This window comes from Chanos chanos, chromosome 3 (assembly GCF_902362185.1).
Source record: "Chanos chanos chromosome 3, fChaCha1.1, whole genome shotgun sequence".
NCBI lineage: Eukaryota > Metazoa > Chordata > Actinopteri > Gonorynchiformes > Chanidae > Chanos > Chanos chanos.
In genome coordinates, this window is record NC_044497.1 from 5,062,824 (window position 1) to 5,072,500 (window position 9,677).

Genomic DNA, 9,677 nt, shown 5'->3' on the forward strand with positions numbered 1-9,677 from the left:
CAGAAAAGATACTGTTGTAAAGGGTGCAGTTATAAGGGAAAGGTGTGTTTGATGCGCTATTTTCAACATCAGCCGCGTGCAGGGCTGGTGACGCTTGCTGGCAGTGCCTCTCTCGGTGAAGAGAGACATTACCGATACATGAAAAGGTTACTGATACTTGCCTTGAGAGACGAAGAGCCATCTTTTTTGAGCAAAACCCGCCTCTACCTGGTGAATGTCGAAAGCCCACAAGGTCTGATCCTTTGTTTTTTGTTGTTGTTGTTTTTTGTGAGCATACCATTTCTGGAACATCTCAAATCGTTTAGCTTTGCAGATTATAACATTAGCAACACGTCGCCTGTAGATTTATAGAGCCTACAGAAAACAAACAGCACAGGTACACAGCTGGTGATAACGACAACAACAACAACAACAATAATAATGATAATATGCATTATAATATTTATTATAATATTAACTCTCACACACACACACACATATATATATATAGGCCTATATGTGTGTGTGTGTGTGTGTGTGTATGTATGTATAAAAACTGTTACATTATAGTAGGAATCATTACTGTAGTGAATCATCATTAGATTCTCATATCAAAAGTAGGCCTATCATGATATCAGCAGCACATGTGCTAATGCAGAATAGTTAATGGCACTCTGTGTGTGTGTGTGTGTGTGTGTGTGTGTGTGTGTGTGTGTGTGTGTGTGTTCCAGACGGGAGGCACTATGAGTGAGGAGGCGCCCGTCACTCCCAGCTGGATGACCCCTGACCCCACCTGGGCCAGCAGCGGAGCAGGCAGCACAGAGAACATCACCTCGGTGACGCTGCCCCCCGCGGCCGCGCTGCCTCCCCGGCCCCCCGCGGAGCTGCTGGTGAACCCGTGGGACATCGTGCTGTGTTCGTCGGGCACTCTCATCGCCTGCGAGAACGCCCTGGTGGTACTGGTCATCTGGCAGAACCCAACCCTGCGCGCTCCCATGTTCCTGCTCATCGGGAGCCTGGCGCTGGCGGACCTGCTGGCCGGCCTCGGGCTGGTCCTACACTTCACCTTCGCCTACCTGCTCCAGTCCGACTCGGCCCAGCTGGTCACCGTCGGGCTGGTGGTGGCCTCGTTCTCCGCCTCCGTCTTCAGCCTGCTGGCCATCACCATCGACCGCTACCTGTCGCTTTACTATGCCCTCACCTACAACTCCGAACGAACGGCCGCCTTCACGTACACCATGCTGGTCCTTCTCTGGGGCGTGTCCGTCTGTCTGGGGCTGCTCCCCGTCACGGGGGTCAACTGCCTCGGCCAGGAGGACACCTGTAGCGTGGTGCGCCCGCTGACGAAGAACAACGTGGCGGTTCTGTCCGTGTCCTTCCTGCTCCTGTTCGGGCTCATGCTTCAGCTCTACGTCCAGATCTGCAAGATCGTCATGCGTCACGCCCACCAGATCGCCCTCCAGCACCACTTCCTGGCCGCCACGCCCCACTACGTCACCACGCGGAAAGGCGTCTCCACCCTCGCCATCATCCTCGGCACTTTCGCCGCCTGCTGGATGCCCTTCACCGTCTATTCGCTCATCGCTGACTACACCTACCCTCCCCTCTACACGTACGCCACCCTGGTGCCTGCCACTTATAACTCCGTCATCAACCCCGTCATTTATGCCTTCCGTAACCAGGAGATCCAGAAGGCTCTGTGGTTGGTGTGCTGCGGGTGCATCCCTGCCAGCGTGGCACAGCGGGCACGGACGCCAAGTGACGTCTGATGAAGGGGGCATCTCCCCGGGTTGCGGCACAATGCCCGCGGCCCCCGGGGAACAAACAAAGCGGGCTTAGTCAGAACCTTTGGTTCCAATGGCGCGACGGAAACCTGATCTTACCCCTGAGGGAAAAGGCGATGTGTGTGTGTGTGTGTGAACCCTTCATGTCTTCCCCTTTATTGTAATGTAACATAAAGAATCCACTGCCTCTATGGTTCCTCTCTGAGCCTAACCCAACTCCCGCGCCACACTCTGTTATGAAAGGGGGGGGGGGCGATGTTGTTTTGTGGCAGGCAACTGTATATATGATGTAGATATTTGCAATCTGCGGCTTTTTATCGATGTAAGCTAATTTTTATTTACTTTCTTCGCGGGGCTGTGATGATTCGGCATGGCCACGGAGGGAGCCCGTGGGTAGAGAAGGAGGAAGAGGAGGGCGAAAAGGGGGGAGTTTGAAGAGGCTTGCGGGCACGCTCATCGCATCTCACTCCTGCACTCTGAACGTGCGCTGAAAGCTAAGCAACCGCGGGATGCTAAAAATAGCTCAGGCGCTTGGTGATCCGCGCCCTGCGTCCTCCGCAGACGCTGAAGAAACTGAGCCGGAGAGAGAGAGAGAGAGCGCGGCGCATATCATCTCTCTCTCTCTCTGTTTGGTCCTTCTTTGCGATTTCACCCATGTGGGTCCGAATGTACACTATCCTCCAAAAACAAAAAAACAAGCAAAAAAACAAACAAACAAAAAAACAGAACACCATCAAGAGCTAAACAACAGTTTCGGAATGAGACCACCCCCCTCCGGATACTTAACGTACGGATGCCTTTGCGTAGATTTGTGTCGACAGTTTCCGTGCTAATTCGTTTTATCCTCACAAATCCATCTCATACATAAGTGCAGGATTATGGAGTCAGGAATTGTTATATAATTCATGAGTAATTTAAACAGTTTGCTTTTGAATATGCGCTGTTTAAGTGAGAGCGGAATTGTCCCTTGAGTGTCAAGTCAGTTTGTTAATATCCAGCGACAAGAAGTTAGGCGTGAGGGAAATTTAAGCGCTCGGATTTAGTTGCTTTATTTTTTTTTTCGCTGGGCCCTCAAGATTTTGAATCAGTTAGATTCGCAATTTTTTAAACTTTCACAGAATATTTGGTTAATAATAACCTTGTGGCTGGCATTTAACGGTTGCTATCACGGAAAAAGTGATACCGCTCTCATTGTTGTCCCATTTGTGAAATAATTCTGTAATTCTGCTCCACGGTCGATCCAGCGATAGGCTGGCTTTAGGATGCAAAAAGACATATCTACGTTCTGCTACAAGATCTGTTATATATTGAAATTTGAAGTGGCCTCTATTTGTTTTGGTTACAAAATGCCAAAAAAAACAAAAGCTACCAAATGAAAACCCGTGGCTTAACACCATTTTTACATTTACCAGTGAATCCAATATAAATTCAGATAACATCTCACTATTGGTTGATAATTGCAAAATGTTGCCCAACCTTTAAAACCTGCCACAAGTTACGTCTAGTCATTCAGAAAAGACCTGAAAAAAAGAACATGTGTGAGGGTAGAAAGCTAAAAAAAAAAAAAAAAAAAAAGACTTGGTTGCTGTGTACAGGGATGGTATATGACCACAGATGTTAAGTTGCATGAGTGCCAACAGTACCTGTGGTCCGCTGCTTCTCCATCCGCTGCAGTTTGAGCTCGACCATCGCAGTGAGTTGGATCGGAGCTTTTTCGGCTTCCACCGTCCAGCATCAGAAACGGTTGGTCTCCATTGGCCTCCATATTAACACCGTGGCAGCATTTCCATCAGCAAGCAATAATCACGTGCCGATTATCGTTCGCCAAATTAGAGCAATACTCAAGCAGCAATAACAGCCTTAGTCAAGTAAAACGGTCATCTCAAACGGAAATAGTACCATAACTCCATAACTCATTAAACTTGTACCAGCGGAGGGGGGAGGTGTGTTTGTGTGTGTGTGTGTGTGTGTGTCGCGGAGATAGTATGGGCGTCAAAAAAATACGACCAGTTCATTACTTTGTCTGCCGAGTAACGCACGTGTGACATCATCCAGTGGCTTTTTGGGTTTACAAAATGTGAACTGGACGGACGGTTCCAGCCCTTCAAGTTACAACGGTCTACTCTCACTGCCTCGTGTACTTTTCCTGCAGATTCCTCAGCGGTGGGGGGTATCAGGACCCTGCCTGTATGGACTATGAATACCTAAGCTATGAATGAAGTTACTACTGTACCCTTAATGTGACTTGTATGCCAGTTTGCGGTTTGCATTGGCTTTTGTGAATACTGGAGATGTTTTAGCACTTTGCTGTGAGATAATGTGACTCTGATCTGTTCTGGTGCATGATTGTGTTTGTGTGTGTGTGTGTGTGTGTGTGTGTGTGTGTGTGTGTGTGTCTGCGTGCGTGTTCGCGTGTGTGTATGTGCATGCAGGTGTGCATGTATAACTTTGTGTGTGTGTGTAAGAGAGAGAGAGAGTGTGTGTGTGCGTGTGTGTGCGTGTGCATGTGTGTTTGTGAACTGCACAAATACACATCTGTCTCTCTAAAAAGGGACAAACAGGTGTGGAGATCTACACCTAGGTATGTTTAGGATACAGGCTCTTAGTCTTCCCATTACTCGTAGAGAGGTGTTCTCTTTGCCCCATGCCTTCCTGGCGACATATGTCCACCCTCGTGACCTTTCGCCTGAGTGACCTGTAAACCGTCCCGGGGTCAGGAGTTTGAGTGGCGTGTGAGTGACAAATGGTGGGAAAGGGGACAGGGTTAAAGCAGTGACATCACATCCTGTTCCTGATAAAGTATGTGAGATTTTGTGCTAAACATCAGGCTGCTGTTATTGTACCATATTACAACAAGGGAAAAACATTCCTTCACCTTTGAAAAATAATCTATTTTGTTATATTTATTGAAAGTTTCTATTTTTTTCTTCTTGGGTTTTAATTTTTTTTTTTCTGTCTGAATTCTAAGATTCTTTCTGGCATCACAGTGCACTGTATAGCTTCTTCTGAATGTACCGATAACGGAATATTATTATTATTATTATTATTATTATTATTATTAATATTATTATTAATATTATTATTATTATTTGGATTCCCGATGACTGACTGGATCCTGTATATAGGGCATGTGATTTAGAGATAGTGACATCCGTCATGATACTCTGTTCTGCAAGGATTGACCTTTGACCCTGTCTTATTTCCCTTGCTCTCCATGTCTCCTCTCTCTTGCAAAAAACGGACTGAAAATGTATTGAAGAGCTGGTGAGATGCATATTCCCCATCAGGAGAAGAGCAGAAGATGTCGGTCCAGAAGGTTTGGCCACATGTATTCTGATCAGTGTACGGAAACCTTCCTTTTGTTCTGTTCTGAAAGAGTTCACCTCTGCGGTGCTGATGTCAGGAGAACAAATGCATGATGTCAGTAGAGCCACGTGTTTTAGTGCGGAGTGATGGTAGCGGATGTCAAGGGCAGATTCTTGTCTGATTGTACCTTGTGTTTTCAGACAAACGTAACTGTGCATTGTAATTCAGTATAAGAGCTTCACACTGACAGGTTGTGATGTCATAAAAGGGGATTCTACAGTGTTCTAAAGTGATCGGGATTACTATTCAAAAGGACATTCTAAGGTTCTAAAGCAGTTGGGACTGAACTGTGAGTTAAAGCATGAAATCAAAGAATGACTCAAATTTCCTTTGGCTTCCATGTTAGGGTTCTGAAGCCCTTTTTATGACATCATCAACATCAGCCTTTTTGTTTTTCTCTCACTGGAAGTGGAAAGGGCTAGGTTAGAATGTGATTGTCTGTCTTAAAGGGAATCCTAGAGGACAATAAGAGACAAGTGCTTAGACTAGTCAGGGTAGGGGAGCAATTATTTTGATGGGAACAGTATTTAGGAAGTGGAAAAATGGTCTCAAGAGAAAATGTTGATTTCTGCTTAATATCCAGCCCCTTGGATGAAACGCCACAGAGGTTGCGTTGACCCCAAACTTTCAAAAGATCAGACGGCCACGGGGGGTAACGCGGTGAAGTGACAGCATCTTGTGTAGATGTATACGTAGTTTTAACTGTGAAATGCACTTTATTTTTTTGACAAGAAAAGGCACAACAAATTACTTATCTGCAAAATAACACTATAGAACTATTATCAACATGCACTAATTAACTGGGACATTGTAAAGCAGTGTGTGTGAACGTGGTGTATATTTTTCCAAGGTGTTGGTTGTATCTTTTTATTGCTTTGGTTAGTTGAATGACTTGAAAGATCTTGTTAATTTTGTATTAAAATAATGTGCAGTGCATTAAAAATACCTCAGCCTGTTTATTTTATTTATTTTTTTAACACTCTCACATCTTTTGGCTTGGTTCCTCAAATGTGCTGTTTCCATGGAGACATCTGTCTCAGCTTTTACTGTTTCCATGGAGACTGATGTCTCAGAGTCCAAACTGTTTCCATGACGAAGGTCCAGCAGGCCAGGAAAAGAGGCACAGTGATTCATTTTATCAGTAAAATTGTTTTTTTTTATTTTATTTCAAAGAGACCAGAGTTCATACTTCACATCTCCCACACAAACAACTTTCAGGCAGACTTTACAAAGCAAGCATATTCACATGTGAGTGGTCAGTCAATCTGTTTAATCAGCTCTACATTGTCAGCTCTCACTTGTATTGTAACTGACCTCAGATCTGTTCCAGTCCACTAATAAATACTATCATGCAGACCCTTAACCATACACAACTAATCTCAGAACAGCAGTTAGACTGGGTTTGGCTCATCTGCAGTGTTCTTCTGCTCCTGTTTAGTTTCATTCCCTATTCACTACATACATCCAGATCACCTACCCACAGTCCTGTCTTTACAAAGCATTAGAAAAGAATGGAAAAAGTCAACTGTGTTCAGTCAGGGGGATGCTGCTATTAAATCTGCCCCTGGTTTGGTTACAATGGGATAGGCAACCTAGTGTGTGTGTGTGTGTGTGTGTGTCTGTGTGTGTGTGTGTTTGCAATAAATGTGTTTGCAATTTATGTATATGTGTATGTATGTTTGTATGTATGTATGTGTGTATTTATTTACTTATCTCTAGTGTTTGTGTGAGGGCAGGAGAGTGTGGCGGCGTGTGTGTGTGTGTGTGTGTGTGTGTGTGTGTGTGTGCGCGTGTGTGTGTGTGTGCGTGTGTGTGTGTGTGTGTGCGTGCGTGCGTGTGTGTGTGTGAGTGCTCTAATCAGACCAGTCATTCTCCTCCAGTTCAGAGTCGTCTTCTGAGTCACTGTATTCGACGGCGATGCGACGGGACAGGATGGTCGCCACATCGTTACCAACGGGCTCTCTCTTCGCCTGCTGCTCCTGCTGTTCCTGAACCTTCTTCAGCTGAATACCTGGATAATACACACACAGATATACACACACGCACACAAAGATACACACACAGATATACACAGAGACACACATAAAAACAGATACACACACACACACAGATGTACACACACACACAACACACGCTTTAGTGAAACATCCATATCCTCAGTACCCAAATTATTACCATTTCATGTTTACTCAATCTCATTTATCAGTGGACTTTGCACACACACACACACACACACACACATAAATGATGTCACACAAACCCCCCCAAACACACGCACATGCACACGCACACACACACACACACACACACACACACACACACAGACATGCACACACACACACTCGCGCACACACACACACACACACACACACACACACATACATGATGTCACACAAACCCCCCCCAAACACATGCACACACACACACTCGCGTGCACACACACACACACACACACACGAACACAGGTGTGTGTGCATACCCATGCGTATGGCTGCGAGGAGATCACTGCGGGCATCACTGATTGGCTGGGCCTCGCTTGGCACAGAGGGCATTTTAGCAGTGGCAGGGTGAGCGGCAGCAGGAGGAGGAGGCGGGGGCCCTGGTGGAGGAGGAGCAGCCATTGGTCCAGAGGCTGGAGGAGCAGGCGGGGCATAGCCACCAGATGTACTCATTGGTCCTAGGTAGCCTGTTGGTGGGTTCATTGCGAAGGCCGTCTGAGCTGACGGAATCAGAGGGGCAGAGGGAGGAGGGGGTGGCCCGGAGTTCATATAGTCCATACTGGAGAGAGAGAGAGAGAGAGAGAGGGGGAGAGAGAGAGAGAGAGAGAGAGAGGAGGGTTATATGCCTTGGAGCTGATAAGCAGAGATGGAACCTGTCTTTGTCAGTGTAAAACCACTACAAGTAGCTTTTCAAATACAGTTTTCGAACAGATCTTAAACTGACATTACCACGAGCTCTTCTCTCTGATACCAAAGGCCGAGAATAGTATCAAAACCATCTGCACAGTAATAAACCTCTTGACCACAAGGTGGCACCATTATCATTTCTTTTCCCTCCACGGTGAGAGAAAACTCAGTATCTCCAGTGGTTAAGTCTGACGACTGGGATTAGAATAAAGATTAGGGATCAGTCAGTGCTACAGCATGGATTAAACAACCCTCAGGCTGTTCTCAAAAGCTGACACGAGAATCAGAGACAGATTAAAGGCCAAACTCCATTACTAATCTTAAAGAGATGAAGGTTCTCCCTGGAAAACACAGGACGGGATATGCGAATGCAGATGATCTTGCTTTGCAGTGCACAGCAGGGTGGGTGTGTTGGTGGGGGGGATGAAGGGGTGGGGCATTTGTCTTTTTTTTTTTTTCTTAATCTTTAATTTAACCCACTGAGGACACTTCTTGCTCATTTATAAGCCTTGAGAGAAGGGCCACAGGCATGTGCTACAGCCGCACCACTGGAGAAACATGGAGCGAACCCTCTCACCCAAGGGCACTGGGGCTTGAGTCAGAAGGACGGCTAGAACAGAGGAACCAGATGCCCCCCCCCCCAGCGCTGAATAAACATCCATGGGTGGGCTGCCAAGATTATAGCCGAAAAGCCTCTGATTCTGGGGCTGGAGCCTGTACCCATCATGCTACTGCTTCTTAAATAAATAACTTTTATTTTTTCTGAAGTCAACAAACTCGATCGTTCATTTCAAATGGCACTGACGAAAGATCGATGGCCAGATCAAATTTTACTGTGATCGCAGTTGCTGGCCCCAAAACCAAGATTGACAGGAGCACCAACCTGTAGTCCACCGGAGGGAGAGGCAAGGAGCCATTCACTGCGTCCGCTGGAGGTGGCAGAGGCGGGGCTTGGTGTGGACGGCCCAGTGTACCAGCTCGGTAGGCCATGTTCCCGCCCCTGTAGTCCTGCTCCATACTCATCTGGGCATGTGCTGACAGGGCCGCCATGCTAGGGGGCGGGCCTGAGTAGGTGTGGGCGTGGCCAGCATGGTTAGGCATTGTGGGATGGTGGTGGTCCATGTAGTCCTGGCCATGGGACCTAAACAGACCATGACACAGAGAGAGAGGGAGACAGAGTGTGTGTGCGTGTGTGTGTGTGTGTGTGTGTGAGTGAGAGAGAGAGAGAGAGAGAGAGAGAGAGAGGGGGAAAAAGAAGGAGAGAGAGAGAAGGAACATTTGATAATAAACCAAACCTTGGTAATATTATACTGTGAAAATACGCATGAACCCATAACATCAAGAACTTAAATTCCACCCGTAATCTAAACTTCCTGCCGGGGCCTCTGCTCTGGCCTGCACTCTCTCTGCCTATATAAACGAACATGGTGCCATGTGTCAGGTGAAAATAAATCAGCTCCATTTAAGAAGAACAGAGAAAACTGAGACAGAGAGACTGAGAGAATTTTAAAAAATAATCTGTGAATAGATACAGATAAAGAGGGATAAGGCCTGGGTATAGGCGTGTGTCTGTGTGTGTGTGTGTGTGTGTGTGTGTGTATGTGCCAACCTGTTTTCTGGGGACATGGAGTTCTCAGATGAC

General features: G+C 46.5%; 2 protein-coding genes across 2 annotated transcripts in view; one reads left to right on the top strand and one right to left on the bottom strand.

Annotated features, from left to right (window-relative positions):
- Positions 1-722: 722 nt before the first annotated feature.
- On the top strand, positions 723-1,748 carry gpr12 (G protein-coupled receptor 12). The gene has a single exon (XM_030769933.1). It carries the CDS (start codon positions 723-725, stop codon positions 1,746-1,748), a length of 1,026 nt encoding a protein of 341 aa, XP_030625793.1.
- Positions 1,749-6,921: 5,173 nt separating this feature from the next.
- Positions 6,922-9,677, bottom strand: part of wasf3b (WASP family member 3b) — a 12,913-nt gene continuing 10,157 nt past the window's right edge. Inside the window, exons 6-9 of the mRNA XM_030769924.1 lie at positions 9,645-9,677; positions 8,919-9,176; positions 7,609-7,907; positions 6,922-7,140 (exon numbers count right to left, since the gene is read on the bottom strand). The exon at positions 9,645-9,677 is cut by the window's right edge and continues 149 nt beyond it. Of these exons, the coding sequence (XP_030625784.1) occupies positions 6,983-7,140; positions 7,609-7,907; positions 8,919-9,176; positions 9,645-9,677 (748 nt within the window). The 3' untranslated portion in view covers positions 6,922-6,982. The remainder of the gene's footprint in view (positions 7,141-7,608; positions 7,908-8,918; positions 9,177-9,644) is intronic.